General features: G+C 53.2%; 10 protein-coding genes across 10 annotated transcripts; 6 read left to right on the top strand and 4 right to left on the bottom strand.

Moving 5' to 3' along the window:
* Nucleotides 1-188: 188 nt before the first annotated feature.
* On the top strand, nucleotides 189-3,222 carry N7532_003042 (putative kinesin family protein (KlpA); the record flags this gene model as incomplete). Its single annotated transcript, XM_056615536.1, has 4 exons — nucleotides 189-206; nucleotides 283-421; nucleotides 484-2,960; nucleotides 3,046-3,222. The coding sequence occupies 4 exons, from the start codon at nucleotides 189-191 to the stop codon at nucleotides 3,220-3,222; spliced, it is 2,811 nt and encodes a 936-aa protein (XP_056475893.1).
* A 419-nt stretch (nucleotides 3,223-3,641) lies between these two features.
* On the bottom strand, nucleotides 3,642-5,262 carry N7532_003041 (translation initiation factor eIF-2B subunit family protein; the record flags this gene model as incomplete). Its single annotated transcript, XM_056615535.1, has 2 exons — nucleotides 3,642-5,067; nucleotides 5,135-5,262. The coding sequence occupies 2 exons, from the start codon at nucleotides 5,260-5,262 to the stop codon at nucleotides 3,642-3,644; spliced, it is 1,554 nt and encodes a 517-aa protein (XP_056475892.1).
* Nucleotides 5,263-5,825: 563 nt separating this feature from the next.
* Nucleotides 5,826-6,434, top strand: N7532_003040 (GFA family protein; the record flags this gene model as incomplete). The annotated part of the gene is made up of 3 exons (XM_056615534.1): nucleotides 5,826-5,933; nucleotides 6,011-6,172; nucleotides 6,231-6,434. 3 exons carry the CDS (start codon nucleotides 5,826-5,828, stop codon nucleotides 6,432-6,434), a joined length of 474 nt encoding a protein of 157 aa, XP_056475891.1.
* Nucleotides 6,435-6,476: 42 nt separating this feature from the next.
* N7532_003039 (phosphoribulokinase/uridine kinase family protein) lies at nucleotides 6,477-7,190 on the bottom strand (the record flags this gene model as incomplete). Its single annotated transcript, XM_056615533.1, has 1 exon — nucleotides 6,477-7,190. The coding sequence occupies one exon, from the start codon at nucleotides 7,188-7,190 to the stop codon at nucleotides 6,477-6,479; it is 714 nt and encodes a 237-aa protein (XP_056475890.1).
* Nucleotides 7,191-7,924: 734 nt separating this feature from the next.
* Nucleotides 7,925-8,371, bottom strand: N7532_003038 (transcriptional regulator family TF; the record flags this gene model as incomplete). The annotated part of the gene is made up of 1 exon (XM_056615532.1): nucleotides 7,925-8,371. One exon carries the CDS (start codon nucleotides 8,369-8,371, stop codon nucleotides 7,925-7,927), a length of 447 nt encoding a protein of 148 aa, XP_056475889.1.
* A 348-nt stretch (nucleotides 8,372-8,719) lies between these two features.
* N7532_003037 (uncharacterized protein) lies at nucleotides 8,720-10,984 on the top strand (the record flags this gene model as incomplete). The annotated part of the gene is made up of 1 exon (XM_056615531.1): nucleotides 8,720-10,984. One exon carries the CDS (start codon nucleotides 8,720-8,722, stop codon nucleotides 10,982-10,984), a length of 2,265 nt encoding a protein of 754 aa, XP_056475888.1.
* Nucleotides 10,985-11,579: 595 nt separating this feature from the next.
* Nucleotides 11,580-11,849, top strand: N7532_003036 (uncharacterized protein; the record flags this gene model as incomplete). Its single annotated transcript, XM_056615530.1, has 1 exon — nucleotides 11,580-11,849. One exon carries the CDS (start codon nucleotides 11,580-11,582, stop codon nucleotides 11,847-11,849), a length of 270 nt encoding a protein of 89 aa, XP_056475887.1.
* A 228-nt stretch (nucleotides 11,850-12,077) lies between these two features.
* Nucleotides 12,078-12,398, bottom strand: N7532_003035 (Con-6 family protein; the record flags this gene model as incomplete). The annotated part of the gene is made up of 2 exons (XM_056615529.1): nucleotides 12,078-12,273; nucleotides 12,322-12,398. The coding sequence occupies 2 exons, from the start codon at nucleotides 12,396-12,398 to the stop codon at nucleotides 12,078-12,080; spliced, it is 273 nt and encodes a 90-aa protein (XP_056475886.1).
* Nucleotides 12,399-13,071: 673 nt separating this feature from the next.
* N7532_003034 (uncharacterized protein) lies at nucleotides 13,072-13,388 on the top strand (the record flags this gene model as incomplete). The annotated part of the gene is made up of 2 exons (XM_056615528.1): nucleotides 13,072-13,270; nucleotides 13,327-13,388. The coding sequence occupies 2 exons, from the start codon at nucleotides 13,072-13,074 to the stop codon at nucleotides 13,386-13,388; spliced, it is 261 nt and encodes an 86-aa protein (XP_056475885.1).
* A 1,338-nt stretch (nucleotides 13,389-14,726) lies between these two features.
* Nucleotides 14,727-16,727, top strand: eng2 (putative GPI anchored endo-1,3(4)-beta-glucanase; the record flags this gene model as incomplete). The annotated part of the gene is made up of 1 exon (XM_056615527.1): nucleotides 14,727-16,727. The coding sequence occupies one exon, from the start codon at nucleotides 14,727-14,729 to the stop codon at nucleotides 16,725-16,727; it is 2,001 nt and encodes a 666-aa protein (XP_056475884.1).
* Nucleotides 16,728-16,822: the final 95 nt, after the last annotated feature.

Raw genomic sequence — 16,822 nt, 5'->3', positions numbered from 1 at the left:
CATCGTTTGTTTACAGGCGTCTCTGGAGAAACGGAGCTCCCATACTCACGTTGCTCTTTGCTGGCATGCCCATCTCCCTCACCACGCAGCGGCGCGCACGCAACTGAAAAGAGACAGTGGCTGGACGAGAGTTCTCTCTACTCGCTCGGATTGTTTACTCCGTGACCTGGCGATCCCCAACTGCCACCATGGATGATGAGAATCTGGTATGTGTTGACTGGTGTTGACTGCCCGCACCCCGCCCCGTCGCATCAGCAACATCGTAACTCACCCCAATCGCAGACTCAATCCCGTGTGGCAACCTCGACTCGATCGCGTCTTCCGCAACCTGGGCTACGCGAGATGACCTCGTCGACAACAAATTCGCGGTCTGGCATCCTACCGCCCGGCAGCATCGCCAAGCAGGCCGCCAGTGTTTCCCGTACGAATGCCCTTTGATTCCATGTCGCTTGGTTCGCAGCCGATACTAATTCGTGATGCCAGCTACCCGACCCAAAGCCCCCAATCCCACAGACACCAAGCGATCCGGATCTGCGTTGCGACAGCCCACAAACACGACAAACACACACACCCGCGGCCACTCTTATGCCTCGTCGACTATGTCCCGAACTGGTTCGACAGCCTCCCGCTCCATCAATGCCGGTTTTTCTTCCACCATCGGCTCTGGCAGCACTCGTCCTACCTCGGCGATGTCGCGACCAAACCCTTCTGTCGGCCCCCGCAAGTTGAATGGTTCCTCAATGCCTCGTCCCGCTACGTCAATGGATACCCGCGCCGATGAGAATGCGGGCAGTGTACTCGGAAAACGGAAAGGTGAGGACTCCCTTCCTTCTTATCGCCTTCATTCTTGCCCCGATGTTCTTGCCCAAGGATTCGATATGAGCGACGTGCGCAACGAGATCTCATCGTCCTTACCGACCTCTGCCAGTCAGATTGATGCATTGTCCACAACGTTGTCTCAAATCAACCTGAATGAAGATGGCCCCCGAAAGCCTGCCATTTGGCCACCTCCCAAGAAACCCCAAGCCTACCCTATCCCATCCACTCCAAATCGGCTCGACGGTCCCTCGCGGGTTCCCGTTGCGACCCCATCTAAGCCCTCCAAGCCGCAATCATTCATGACTCCCCAAAGAAGCCCTCACAAACAAATCATGCCACTATTCCTTACCAAAGATTCATCGACTCGAGGTTTTAACTGTCCTACAGATACCGAGTGGGATCATGACCTGCGAGAAAAGAATATGGACGAATTCTTCGCCGCTTTCATGTCGCGCATGAACCAGCAAGGTCAGAACAGTTTCGGGCTCAAGGAGACCGTTGACCTGTACAAGAACCGAAGTACGTGGCTCTTCAATCCCCCGATGAATCATCCGGTCATTAACCATCTCTCTGAAGTCAATGAACTTGAAAAATCCCGCGATGCATTAAATGAGACCAACACATCTCTTCGTGTTGAGACAGAAACACTGAAGAGCCAACTAAGCGCAGCTGAGGATGGGCTGAAGGCTGCCCGGCGCGAACAAGAAATTGCGATGGACGACCTTGACCGGCGTCAGCGCATCGAACTGGAATCAGTTCGACAGGCAGGTAAGCAAGAAGCCGAGGCATTGAGCAGCCGGCATCAAAATGAGCTTCAGGAACTTAAAAGGAAGTTGGAGAGCGAGATTGAAGATGAAAAAGCGGTGCGCGTCCGTGAACTCGGTAAATTAACGTCGCAATCCGCCTCCGATCTTCAGAAGACGGAATTCGAGCTGAGCAAAAAGCTCCGTGAGATTGCTTCAATGAACAGTCAACTTGACTCCATGAAGACTGAGTTGGACCGCGAGCGAAAACATGTCAATGACCTCCGTCAGAACCTTGATACCGCCAGTACCAACAGCGTCACTCTCGAATCTACGATTCGGGCGCTGAAAGCCCGTATCGAGTTTCTCGAAGGTGGCAGAGAAGAGCAATCTCAGGCTTTCGAGCGCTGCAATCAGGAGATGATGGATGCTTTGCAGGAAACGGAGGCGATCCGAGACAAACTACGCAGGGAAGAAACGTTGCGCCGCAAGCTCCACAACCAGGTGCAGGAACTCAAGGGCAACATTCGTGTATTTTGCCGTGTTCGTCCCTCGCTGAGGAACGAGGGTCCCACGGACATTGCTCCAATGCAATACCCCGACGAGTTCGAGGATGCCAAGGAGATCAACATCGTGGGCCCCGAAGAAAAGAACAGTTTGGGAGCTGTCCTTCGAAAGAACAACAATTTCTCGTTCGATCGAGTCTTTGGCCCCCGTTCAGAGAACGGCGAAGTTTTTGACGAGATCAGTCAACTTGTGCAGAGTGCCCTGGATGGCTACAACGTATGCATCTTCTGCTACGGTCAAACCGGTAGCGGTAAGACACATACCATGTCTTCAACTGATGGTATGATCCCGCGTGCTGTTCACCAGATCTACGAGACCGCCCAGGGCCTGGAAGAGAAGGGATGGCGATACACGATGGAAGGAAACTTTGTGGAGGTCTACAACGAAAACCTGAATGATCTACTCGGCAATCCAGACGAGCTTGATAAAAAGAGGCACGAGATCCGTCATGACCTGCAGCGCGGCAAGACCTTTATCACGGACATTACCACGGTACAATTGGATTCTCCTGAAATGGTGGAATCTATCCTCAAGAAAGCAGACGCCAATCGTTCCGTTGCTGCTACCAAGGCCAACGAGCGTTCTTCCCGGTCTCACTCCGTCTTCATTCTCAAGCTTTTTGGCGAAAACCACATCACTGGAGAGCGCAGTGAGGGTACACTCAACCTGGTCGATCTGGCCGGAAGTGAACGGCTGAGCCACAGTAAAGCGACTGGCGATCGTCTCAGGGAGACTCAGAACATCAACCGCAGTCTTAGCTCCCTAGGTGACGTGATCGCTGCTCTTGGACAAGGAAAGGAAGGTGCTCATATCCCGTACCGCAACAGCAAGGTAAGCTCTCCTCAACCCGGTTATGACTAATCATTTCATTTCAAGCTAACTGACGTATTTTTTTTTTTTTTTTTTTACAATATAGCTGACCTATCTCCTTCAATTCTCCTTGGGTGGCAATTCAAAAACCCTCATGTTTGTCATGGTCAGCCCGCTCCAGGCCCATCTGTCGGAAACCTTGACCAGCTTGAAGTTTGCCACGAAGGTGCACAACACTCACATCGGCACGGCCAAGCGCCAGGCGCGTGTCCGCGACTCTTGAATATCATGATACCTCTTTCCTTTTGCATATAGTTCTAGTTCCTTGTTTGTTTTATGTGTTTTTATGGGTGGGGGTCTTTAACGATCCTGTCCTCTGCCCTGGCGTTTTTCCGGTTGATGATTTTGTCTTGTTACCTGTTCAAGATGATGGTCTCTGAAGGTACTACTAGAAGTGGTTCTGTTTCAGCCCGATGTGTGATTTACTTGAACATGATTTTGCCTTCGATTCTATGCACAGTAGCGGGGTTTTCCATGTCATATTCGCACGTTTTCAACTTGGTCAATACTTATAGTATGCAGCATTCGAGTTTTGTAATATCGGGGTCCGTTCAATTGCTGACGACTACTATCGACTACTACAATGTGCCGTTGTAAACTCTTGCCCTGGAACCTCACATGCAGGGATTGCTCAATCCTGCTTCATAGCGAATCAAAGTATGCCCTGCTATTTTCCCTCACTTCCTGTGCGCACTTTCGAATGGCTGCCGCAGAAACCATCCCTTTTTCACAGATATACCCGTCGATCATTTCGGAGGGTACCCATTCAAAGTAGATATTTTTGACTTGGACATGGCAATTGGCAGTCTTGGGAGGTATGCCTCGAATACCCTCTTCGAGGATGTTCACGCCTCGGACACTGCATTCAATCCATGGAATCATCACTTCCCGATAGTCATTTTCTTCGGGCTCATGCTCGTGCTCTGCACCGGGCTCAGCGACCTTCTCTAACCCACTGAACACCAAGACCTTACAGCTAGGGCTAACATGTTTCGCGCTGAGGACAGCGGGGAGTGATCCAGTCTTATTGCTGACCCAGCCCGATGACGAGAGACGGTCGGCTCCTAGAAGAACAAACTCGACATTTGTTGCGGCCAGCGCGGCAGACGCATCGGTGTACACGGTGAGTCTGAGATGTCGACCCGTCGCTGCCGGAAACTTCGATTCAAATGCCGAGAGCAAAGACGAGGCCATACTGGCTCCTTCAAAGAGCGGACGAGACTCTAGGATGCGCAGGTCCAAATTTGGCATCGGGAGGGATGAAAAGGCATCGAGGATACTATCTCGAATCGTGGAACTCGCAGACAGTGTGAGAATGGACAAGGTCTGTGTATCCCGTGATCCGTTGGCTTGGAGATAGGCGACAAAAGAGTCCTTGATGCATGCTGGCATTTGCCGGCGGACCTCCAGGTGATGGTCAATCCTTCCCAACACGCGATCCATTGCGCATTCGTCGTCCAGGCTGAGGTCTTTCAGGTCATCTATGTCGGCCAAGACACCGAGAAGAGCATTCAAGGTCGCCGAGCCCATGCTTTCTCGTCCGTTTTTCCACAGATGCCATGCTGCCATCCGGGCAGTCTCCCACCATTTGCGATCGCTGCGGAGATGAACGAGTATATCACGGAATGATTTCACGGCAATCGAGGTCAGTTCGTGGGATCCGCTTCGATGATCAGTCTTTAGTTCTTCGAGGCCCGAGCGAAGGGCCCCCGCTGCCGCTGGGTTCATGTCCATTTCGAACCAAACCCGTCGCAGGCTCTCTGACAAACGGGGAACGCCGCCGAATTGCTCGTCGTCGGACACCTCATTAGGGTCGTACCAGCTCCAGCCTTCGTGCTCCCAGTTTATTCGGATCGCGTCGTCTTTTGCGGTGCGGAGGCAGAATCCAAAAGGATAGACCGTCCATTGTCGTCCCACGGAGGAGTCATCGAACGTAAATGGCTTTCCCTGCCGCCAGAGCTCCAGGTGTGAAGTCGTCAACGTTGTCTCTTCCTCGATCTCGCGCCATGCCGCTGCCACTGGCGATTCGTTGTTTTGAATGTGTCCTGCTACCGGTGCTAGACAGTGGCTTCGCGTGGTCAGCATAGGCTCATTCGGATTTCGGGGTTTACTTCAAGAAGCACGAGTTCACCTACTGATAGGTCGAGACTTTGTCGCTGCGTCGAAATAGCGCAACTCGAGGACTGCCGTTGGCGACCGTGAAGATGAAAGAGGAGACCACCGATCTTGTCTGCAGCCCTGCCTGATTCTGTGCGGTCGGCATTGTGTCAATCTGGCAAGTGAGTATCGAGCCAACGAGGGTTCCCAATCCTTATCGGTCGCTGTTTGAAAGCGATGGAGATTTTGTCACCAGCTAGGATGCATTCCCCTGGGTGTCATGGTCACATCACCCCCGCGGCGTACAGCGGCGAATTTCGTGCAGAAAGTCCCTTGCAGAAAACTGAAACAGGTGGCCAAGCTGGTACAACTCGTTTTTGTTCTCAGCCGTTGCGTTTGATGGACGTTGTCAGTTGTTGGTTGAAAGAGCGGAGATGAATCAATGGGTCTATCGGGCCGGTCATAACATAGACTCGGAAGTGTTTGCTGATAGACAACCTACACAATAGTCATATGACCAGTCACCTAATTGGTGATATCGCCACTCCCAATCCTGTATGGTCGGTACAGAGAAAAGTGGATTGCTTGCAAGTTGCACTTGTTGCGAAGTTGCGCTCCTGCAGACTGCTAATGACGTCATTGCATGTATGACCCTGCAACTTGTTCGCAACACTTCTTTTGTACATCCACCAAAGACCAAAATCCCATTCGCAAGATCCATATTACAGCATGCCAGTCTATACGGGATCGTGTATTTGTCGTAAAATCGAGTACGAGCTGAAGCTGGCGTCTCCGGATGATGCTCGGACCTCACTTTGCCACTGTCGAAACTGCAAGGTATACAAACGACCTAGGTAGTAGAACGGGGTTGGAGAAGATCATTCACTGACCGAGGGCATATTTGTTGGACTTAGAAAGCGTTTGGGACCAACTATGGCCTGACTGCAAAGGTTCCGAAAGACGCCTTTTCCTACACACGGGGAAATCCCAAGGAGCATGCTGCGGACAATGGGTCGGGGGCTATTATCTATCGCGAGTTTTGCGATACCTGTGGAAGCTTTATTCTGGAATATGGGGTATTGATCCCTGAAAAGTCTCTCATAATATTTGAAGAATTGCTCACACAATCTCCAGGAAATGGCCAAAGATCAGTTCCGGTATGTTGCTGTTGGGTCCCTCGACGACCCAGAGGCGTTGCCTCCGAAGGGGGAGTTCTTCTGCAAGGCGCGGGCCAGCTGGATGCCGGAGATCCCCAGTGAGTACAATACGAATTACGAGCTTCCAAACTCAAGTCTAATCAAAGCAGACGTGTTTCATAAACAGGAAGTCAAGCAGTAGTGCTGAATTGTATCATCGTATAATTAAAATATTCTATTCCATCTATACTGTGCCATTTGTAGACACGCTTTTGAGCACAAGGTCCGGGATGATTAAGTTTTCCTGAATCGACACCCCATTCAAATAGTCATTACTGTCCACCCGTCGATACCCGTCCTCGATGGTCTTTTCGATGCCTGCCTTCACATGCCTCTTCGCTGTCCGCTCCCGTGCCTCCTGCGGGTCGGTTTCGACGAAAACGCGATAGTCGGCCAATGCGGCGAGATCCCGCCAGTCCGGTTCATTGAGGAGAAGATAATTGCCCTCGACAATGATGATCGAGGCATCAGGGGTAATAGAGATTCCGTCCTCGACGGGGTCTTTGGCTTCGTGGTCGAAGGTCGGTGCTTGGAGAATATCACTGGAAGCCCAGGTGCCGTCCTTGGCGAGAGGTGTGCTATCTGCCCAGTTGCGCAGCTTATGCATGAATGTCACGAATCGGGATACATTAAACGTCCACGGCGCACCTCGGCGGATGTGCGCTTCTTCGGCGTTGGGGAGTTGGTCGAGTTCGCTCCGGGACAGATGAAAGCCATCCATCGAGATAAGGGCAGCACGCCCCCGTGAGTCTGCATTCAGCTGGCTGACCACCGCTTCGGCCGTTGTCGTTTTGCCCGAGCCGGGAATGCCTGCGATGGCTACGATGTAGCGAGGCTTCGGGTGGGTGCTGGCCTGGTGGCGAATTGTGTCCGCCAGGCGGAGGTATTCGGAGTCCATCTATGTAGACAGTTAGCGAACTATTCTGAAAGATATCATCTGGGGAAGGTGAATCCCACTTTCTATCGACTTTTGTATATCGGGCGTGGGGGGTATAGTATAAATGTTTGATATTGGATTACAGAGTAGCCTCAACGGCAATGCTTCTTCAACAGATCATACTGTCCCAAGATCAAATTATGGCTATTGATTGACAGTATGTGATGAGAGTAAATACTTGCCTAGGGTATGGCCATTGCTATGTAGAGTGTGGTGGAGCTACCCCGGCCGACTGTGCTCCACGGACGAGTGTCCTCCGACGGCATGACAGTCGGCGTTGATCCGAATCGGCTGGCCGATGTTACGGGCAATACTCCCTTGACCTGCAGTTGATCCGGTTTACCTTAAAAAAGAAGGGGAAGCTGGCAGTGTGGACGGACGGTCCATCGCCGTTGTTGGTCCATCGCGCCGAGGTGGAGGAGTTGAACTCAATGCCCCCACCATCTTCCCGGTCTCCAGGGAAAAAAACCGGCAGATTCATCAAGGAAGTGGATATGGAAACAGGTTCCCGGTGATGACCCGCGGGGTAGCGGGAGGGGAGAAGGGGAGAAGCAACTGTGGCCTGGTATATTTCATTACAACTTCTAGTGATGCGTCGCTCTCTCGTATGCTTCACTTGGCTCTGATCCATTTTTCCGCCTGGGTACAATCCCGCAACGCCAGCGCGCTATTATTGATATGTTTATTATGAGTCGTCAAACGTCGTGTCGGGTTTTAGCGACAGTGATGTCAGGCCAATTCTGAGTCCTTGGATGTCGCGGTCTGGCTGCTCCCCGCTCGGACGGCACCACTGGTCGCAGCGTCGGCACCGTCGTGTTCTGCTTGGGTTTGGGTTTGCGCTTTACCGCCGGGTCGACGTAAAAGCAGAGGAGTTGTTGCTGGTAGCAGTGGGCGCACTGCGGTCGGGCGTGATCGCACTCGACGTGCCACTCACGACAGGCCTTGCAGTCGTAGGGCTGGCGGGTCGAGCGTGGACTGGGCTGCGAGGGCGCGTCGCACGAATTGCCCCACCAGCCAGGCCACAGCCAGTGAGAGAGTCGTCCACAGATTCCCCGCGAGATCACAACCGGCTGGACCGCCGACGCCGGCGTGGAGGGTTGGGGATCCCCATGGGGTCGCGCGGAGCTGGACGGATCAGCCATAAGGCAAGGACAGAGCGAGCACCAGAGCACCAAGTCTAGGTCGGGCGCTCTCGAAGTCTAGGGGTGCACACGAATAAGGATTTTGGTTATTCGTATTCGTCAATTTTCCTCAACTCATTATTCGTATTCGACTGGCTATTTTCGTGACTTTATTCGTATTCGATTCGTAATTATTCGTAATTTCCGCCAAGACTAACTTACCCATACTGTAATAGAGACCCACCGCCCATCTAACGATGCTCAACGCGTCGCGTGATTGTTTACACTGCAGATACACGACCATAATTTCGTTTTCTACGCACTTCTTTCCTATCAGTCAACTATCAGGACAAATTTCTCGCGCTACGAATGGACGAGTCCACGGAGTCACAGCGCAAACGGCCATACAGGTCTCAGCGAATCAATTACTGTGCGCTCAATGATGGCATCGACGAGGAGGCTCCACCAGAAGACCGCATTATTGAGATCCCTCCTTCGAAAAGGGCACGCAGTAGCGTTGAACCGATTACTCCTGATGACTCTGCAAGCCAATTAAGCCGGGCTCGAAGTCCACTCGTGGCGATCTGCTCCCAAAATGAACTGACTGCGGAGGCGTTGCCTGACGTGGTCAGTATCTCCAATGAATCTGGCCTTTCTCGAAGAAAGATGCAGAATCAAGCTCTCTGGGCACATTTCGACTGTTCCCCGCTACCGGGAAGGATGTGGTGGCCAAAAAGGGGAAAGGGCCCAATCAACGACCGGGAGGTGCGCTGCAAGAGATGCAATTGGAAAACGACAGATTCTACAAGGGCAACATCAACATCCAATATGATGTTCCATCTCTCTAAACATGGTATTATCCTAAGTGGCCCTGAAAACAGTTCGGAGGACGACAGAAGCAGCATAAAACAGCCGTCAGTTAGCAGCTTCTTCCAGAAGCGGACTGAGGAGCAGAGAGCAAAGGTCCTGGAGCAAAACCTGGTTCGGTGGGTGGTTATAGACGACATGGCATTTGACGCCATAGAATCGCCCCCCTTCCAACAGATCTTCCAGGACTTGGGTGTTTCACTCCCTTTCGCATCTCGCATGACAATGGCTCGTCGAATCGATCGTGATTTCGACAATTGTCGGGAGCAGTTGATTGAAGAGCTAGAGCAGACGTGCCAAACGATCTCTCTTTCGCTAGACGCTTGGACGAGCAAGAATTCAAAAGCCATGTTCGGGGTTGTTGGCCACTGGTTGACAGTGGATTTTCAGTACCGAGAGCGGGTTCTTGAATTTACGGAACTCCACGGCATTCATAGCGGAGAGAACATGGCAGAAATTCTTCAGACGCTTCTCACAGAACTTCGAATCGAACACAAGCTCCTCGCGATCACAGCAGACAATGCCACAAGCAATGAGCGCTTGCTATCGGAATTATATCTCAATCTCACCGAGAAATTTCAAGCCATGTACGGAGCCGTGAGTGCTGCAAGAGCCCTACGATTTCAAGGAGTGGATAGTTATATTCGCTGCACTGCGCATGTGCTCAATCTGATTGTCAGCGATATACTCGTCATGTTGCAAGCAGGGGACCACGCGTCGGCGAATGCAGCTTGTGATCTCATGCAGGAAAACAAAGAGATTGGCCCGCAATCACCGTTGGCTCGCCTTCGGATTATGGCGCTTTGGATTGCAAGAACCCCGCAGCGGAAGCAGCAGTGGAAGATCATCTGCCAGAGCAATGGGCTCAAGGACAAGTTCATCGAGTACGACGTGGATACACGGTGGAATTCGACACACCGAATGCTCCGAGACGCCCTGAACGCGAAGCAGCAAATCAAGAAATGGATCCACCATCAGTTAGATTTTCCACCCTTCAGTGCTGAGGATTGGGATCGTCTCCAACAAATTGAGGGCTTCTTAGCCAGGTTTGAGGAGTTCACCCTCACTGTTTCCAAGCGTCAACCGCAAATTACCTTAGCCATCCCCATTTACTATGAACTGCACGATCTGTTGCATGATGCTGCGTCTAGGGAGGGAGAATTCTCGGATCTGCACCTGGAGATTTCTGCTGCTGCTGCTGCGGGCTTGAAAAAGTTCCAAAAATACTACAACCTGATGGATGGACAAGACGCCTATTATGTCGCCCTAGTGCTTGATCCGCGATTTAAAACGCTCTTGCTAGACAGAGATCTAGGCAAGCTCACAGCACCCCAAGTTGTCACGCACATCAAAGAACTACTGCATGATCAATATCCATTGGCAGTCGACTCGTCGGCAAAGCCCTCTAAGGAGCAGCCGAGCCTGAAGAAGAGCATAGAGGCCCGTTTACTTCAGAAGCTGCAACCTAAGAAGAAACATTCATCTGACATTGACCGGTACTTTGAGGATGACGTCGTCACGATAAATGAGTCGATTTCACAGGACAAGAATTGGCTTTTATCGTGGTGGAGAGCACAGAGGAACGAATACCCACAGCTAGCTACTGCTGCACGAGACTATCTGGCCATTCCTGCATCATCAGTGTCGGTGGAGAGACTATTCAACAAGGGACGAGATTTACTGGGTGTCAGGAGAAACACCTTGAGCGCGGAGACTATGCGGCGGTTGATGTTGTTACGAGATATATATCTCTCTGAGGAATATTAATCACACGTGATTTTTACGAATAATTTACGAATAAGACACATTTTATTCGTACGGATATTATATAAGCGACGATGCTTATTCGTATTCGTAAAATTTTACGGTATTCGTACGAATATTCGTAAAGTGATTATTCGTGTGCACCCCTATCGAAGTCGAGATCCCGATCGCGACGAAGATGAAGATGAAGATAGCAAAAAGACTCACCGGGAGGCGACACTCATGGCTGGGCTGTTTGCTGTTTAATGTTCGCTGTCGGTGCGCGGGGAGGTGACAAAGAGAACAGGGTCTCGCCCTGGGGCCCATGGTTTAATTAGTAGGGCTGGACATGTTCAACGGTCTGAACGAGGATGATCAGTCGGTGGAGTCAGATGATTTGGCAAGGGGTCTGCTGGCCTGCTGGTGTCAAGACTGCAGTTGGTGGAGTCGGGACTGACTTCCTCTACATTAATCCGAACGTCATGCAAGTGAGATATCGAGTGTGGCAAGGTCAGGCAGTTTTTGATACTAGATCAGCGCTTCTGGTAAGATGCAGGAGTAGTCGAACGACGTGGACAAAGTGCCCATCAGGCTGGAGTTTGGAGTTCTGGAAGGAAAGATGGAACGCATCTCTCGCAGCATCTGCGTCGATCACCGCCAACTCGCCCTCACCTACCGCCAGCTGGTCGACGCCGCTGACGACGACGAGCTGACCCGCTACCAGAACCAGCTCACCTGGCAGTTGGCCCGCCACGTCGTCGGCGAAGAAGTCGTGCTCTTTCCGGCCCTAGACCAGCATCTTCGCGACGGCGATGCGGCGGGTGACCGACACCAGCATCGGACGCACCGAGTTCTTTGCGCCGACCCGAGCGCATCCCTCGTTCCCTGATCGTCCGCCCTACGAGACCGCCGCCGGGCTCGTTACGGCCCCACTGGATCTACAGGCTTTATTTCGGCGGTGGCCCGATCCTGCACGCAATCCGAGTCCACCGGTAGAGGAGTTCTAAATAATTCGCAGTCGCTTGCAGGAGCACAATCATGGACAATTGAACTCATTGACATGCTCCTCAATATGTACCCGATATACTACTTTGGGAGATTGGTGGGTCCTGCTGGATTACAGCTCCGCAGCACGCTCGTGGTTCCTCCCGTGTGGATTGAGCGCTCGCATGCTGGCTGCCACGCTTGAGGGATTCGGATGTTCATGCGCAGCGTAGACTTCGCGGCGGGGCGTATCCCAGCCCAACTCATTGTTCAATACGTCGGAGGCTTCGTGTTTGGCCTTGTCCGATACACGCGGATTTTTCAACACCCTATCCCATCGTTAGCCATGGCCAGCCAATCGCAAGGGGCTCGCCTACGCCTGATAACTGCGCATCGCGCTCACCCTTTCCTCGGCGTCGACTTCAACTTCGTCATTGGCGGGCGACTGCGACATGGCTCGTTTGCTTGATGGGCTAATTGACAACAATTTTCGGCTGGGGTTGTACCTGCATCGGCGGTACCTCGTAGATCTATTCGGCTAGTAGTTTATTAGTAGCACCGCCAGATTTGCCTCCATCGGTGCTGACTGAAATCTGCGTCATGTCGACGTGAAGTCTCTGGGTATTCCAGATCAGATCCGGGAGTCTGGAACCAGCGACGATGCAGGCAACGACCGCACGTCCATGATTTGATGGGGAGTGTGGTATCCTCTTTGAGGTCTGGAATCCACGTGAATTAAGGTTATCTAAGATATCGGATGAGAGAAGGTCTTTCGTTTGTTTTCATTGTTTTCCGCTAGAAAAGCACGAATCCACAGTGTTTCAAATCGATTCCGACCGACTGCTTTTCCCGCCGCTCAGGCGGTTGAGAGAGGAAATCGCCAGAACGACAAGTCTGGACTTTATTGATGTCACCTTTGCGTGCAGTGGCACTGGTGGCCAATATGAGCAGGCAGATAGTATATAAAGGCCGGAATTCCGGACAAGGGTCCCGATCTCTTTGTCCAGAGTCATCATCGCATCACGATCTACTTGGAAGTCAAATTTCCCCAGGAAACTGGACATCGCCTGCATCGTTACCAATTCCTCCTTGGTCGACCTAGTTTCCAATCTAGCCACTTCGGCGCCATGTCCAACTCTGCCAGTGAGACCATCCTGTTCGAGTCCGTCCCTGACGGTGCAGAGCCCGCCTATGGTCAGGTCATGCAAAACACCTCCCCGGTCGGGACTAATTCCGATCCCGGGGACATGCTTTCTCTTCAGGTGGACGAGCTCGACTTGGAGGACCCGCTGAGCTCGGAGTACCGTTACTATGACGAGCCACTTGGTATGTGTGGAGTGGGAGGCTTTTACGCGGAACGTCACTGATTGGAATTTGTATAGCCCAGGACAAGGGGGATGAGAGCGCCCGCTTGCAGTATACTCGGCCGCTGCCAGTCAATTAGGGGTCAAAGATGACACCGACATCGATGCTACGCTTTAGTTATAGTGTATGGATGGACTGGCTGGTTTTATCTACAGTATCTATTTTGGGTGGAGTGAATTTGAATAGACTTCGAGCTTTCAGTTGATTTGATTCGATCTATCTTCAGTATTTTTAAGGACGACATGGGCCACTATTGTATGAAGCACTGCGGATATATTTCTCCCGTCTGATAAGATGAAATCCGTCTCCCTGACGCGAATTTCTGCAGTGTGACACATGCACTCCACATGTTCGTGTAATTCAACAATGTCTTTTTGACGGCAGATAGAAGATAATTCGCTGACTGACATGTATATCTCATTGTGCTGTAGATGTGATACAATGCATTGTGGCTGTCCCCCTGGGGCAGGTGGAGCCTTAGGGGCGGGTGCCGCCTTCCCGAAAGGTAGGTTTCCCTCCGGTTCCCTTTCAAACCATTCTACTTCTTTCCTCAACACCGGAATGCCCGATCGCACATTGAGGCATTGTCCGATTTTCTGGCGTTCCCTCCATCTCGTTCGCCAATGACGGGGTTTCTTGGCTCCTGGCCACTGCACCACCCACTCGCCGCGGTCTGGGGACTGGAAGACCTGGAGACCGTCGAGGATCGACCGGGTGTGGTCTCGGGATCGACGCGGGCGCGCTCCAGCAACAAAGCCGGAATGTGAGATGAATCATCGTTCATCCATCACTGCAACAACGCCATCGCCACGAGGCCTCGCACAAAGACATGGAGAACCAGAAAATGGCGGGCGAGCTGCCCCCTTTTTCGCCGTTCCTGGGCGTCCTTAGTGGGCTTCTGTTTCACTGGTGGTTTGAGTCGAACAGAGGCGTTTCATGTTGACACCAGCAGCTACTAGGCGCCGGACGGTGTGGCCAGTGACGCCCTCGCCGCGCCCCACAGCCGTGAAGAATGGGCGATCGGCCATGTCGGGTGGACTCCTGCCTGTGGGCTAGACTGCTGGGCACGTCGGTCTGGCGTAGCGACGACGCCGACGACACCACGGCCACCGCAGCCATTTCTAAGGGGGTTGCACTCGCCAGGCACGCGAGGCCGCTGAGTGGTGGACGTCGCAGAGAACACAGTGAATGGCGGGTCCACCGAATTGTGTACAAAATGCCAGCAGCTGCCCGGGCTCGCGCCTGCCTCCCCACGCGTACATTCTTTGCTCCTTGTTGACAATCTGGAATTGTCTGCCTCTCGTTTGTTCCTTTTTGCACCCGTTCGCTATTTTACTTTCTTCCCTTCTTGCCTCCCTGCGTTGAGCCTTTCTACTGGATTGCTTGCCAAAGGCTTTGTTTTTCACACGAGGAAACCATGTTGTCCTCCACTTCGTTCAGCGCTGGTTCGCTTTTTCTCTTGGGCCTGGCTTCCTCTGCGACAGCCGCGTCGAGCTACTCGCTGGTTGAGAACTGGCAGGGCAAGAATTTCTTGGACTACTTCAACTTCCACGTCGGCGATGACCCCACTAATGGCTTCGTGAACTATCTCGATCAGAGTAGCGCCGAGAGCACGGGGCTGGTCAAGGTGCTGGACTCTGGCAGTGTGTATCTTGGTGTCGACCACGAGAAGATTATCTCGACCAGCGCCAAGGGACGTGACTCGGTACGCATCGGCAGCAAGAAATACTACGACCGGTCCCTGATCATCGCGGATATTGCCCACATGCCCGGCGGTGCTTGCGGTTCCTGGCCTGCCTTCTGGTCCACGGGCAAAGAATGGCCTAGCGACGGCGAGATCGATATCATCGAGGGTGTGAATCTCCAGGACCACAACGAGATTGTCATGCATACTGCCGGTACTTGCAGCATCACTGATTCAGGTATGAGTGGAGTCGTCAACGCCACTGGCTGTGGTGAGGACCTGGGCACTATTGGCTGTGTGATCGAGGGCGAGCAAGGCAGCTACGGTACCTCCTTCAACAAGCAGGGCGGTGGTGTTTACGCCATGGAATGGACTGAGGAGTATCTCAAGATCTGGTTCTTCCCTCGCGCGAAGATCCCCGAGTCGATCACAGACGGCAAGCCCGACCCCAGCCAGTTCGGCATCCCGATGGCGCTAGTTCAGGAGGACTGCGACGTTGCCAACAGCTTCAAGCCTCAATCTTTCACCTTTGACGTGACTTTCTGCGGTGACTGGGCAGGTGGTGTGTTTGGAGACTCTGGCTGCCCTGCAACCAGCTCCGACTCCTTCCAGAGCTGCCACAACTACGTTGCCAACCACCCGGCTGCCTTCAAGGAGACCTACTGGGAGATCAACTCGGTCAAAATCTACCAGACCGGCGTTAACGGCATCGCAGAGACCACCACCTCCAAGGCTGTCGCTACCCACGCCACAGCCACCCACCAATCTGTTGCCCACGATACTGCAACTAAGGCCTCCGTCACCGAGGACACTGATACGAAGTCTACTGCCACTCACGTCGCTGCTACTCAGGCTGAGGCCCATTCTTCGGCTGCAGTCGAACCCTCCTCCGCCGAAGAGTCCCACGCCGCTGCTACTCCGGTGACCTCGGAGGCTGTTGGCATCATCGGCGAGCTGACTCCGTCTTCGACTGCTACGCCTGCTCCCACTGCGGACCACACTGCCACCCAGGCGGTTGTTGAGTCTGCGACCAAAGAAACCACTTCGAAGACCACTCGCTATGTGACCCAGTTTGTCACTTCCACTACGACTATCTGTCCGGTTGCCGAGAGCTCGTCGGCCGCCGCCGCCGCCGTCGAGAGCCATGCCACCGTTGCCGCTCCCTCTTCGGATATCGCAGAATCCCCTGCCACTGCCAACACCGCCAGTGCTCATGCTGCCAACTCTTCTCCTGCCGCCGCCCAGTCGGATGTCGCTCAGTCTCCTGCTACGGTTGAGACCGCCAACTCATCTCCCGCTGTGGCCGAATCGGCTCCCACTCAAGCACCCACCGCGACGCAGTCCACCAGCGCAGGTGAGACACAGCAGCAGAACGCCGTTCCGACTCAGGCCGCTCAGACTCCTGCTTCCACCGCTCCCGTGGGTGCGGACGCTGCCTCAGCCTCCCGCGGTTCCCCAAGTGAGCAGGGCTCCTCCACCGAGCGTCCCTTGCCCACCATCATTCCTGCCCCCGGTGTCGACGCCAACTCTGCGAGCGCCATTGCCTCCCACGCCGCGCAAACCTCGAGACCCCTAATCCCGACCTCGACTGGTGCCTCTGCGGCCACCGGCAGCACCTTCCCTGGCACCCCCAGCAGCTCCGGCAACTTTGCCCACTTCACCAGCGGAGCTGACAAGCTGTCGGCCAAGTTCTCCCTGTTTGCCGTCGTCCTCGGATTCGCCATGGCGGCATGAGCGGCTTTGGTCTTCCATTTCTTCTAGCCTCATAAGCGTTCTGCGTTGGAATTTGATGTGACGGTGGCTCTTTTTTTGATTTTGATAAGTTTCTG

Source organism: Penicillium argentinense (assembly GCF_028826775.1).
Source record: "Penicillium argentinense strain IBT 30761 chromosome Unknown utg000004l_segment0_segment0, whole genome shotgun sequence".
Classification (NCBI taxonomy): Eukaryota; Fungi; Ascomycota; class Eurotiomycetes; order Eurotiales; family Aspergillaceae; genus Penicillium; species Penicillium argentinense.
This window is presented reverse-complemented; position numbering and strand designations above follow the sequence as displayed.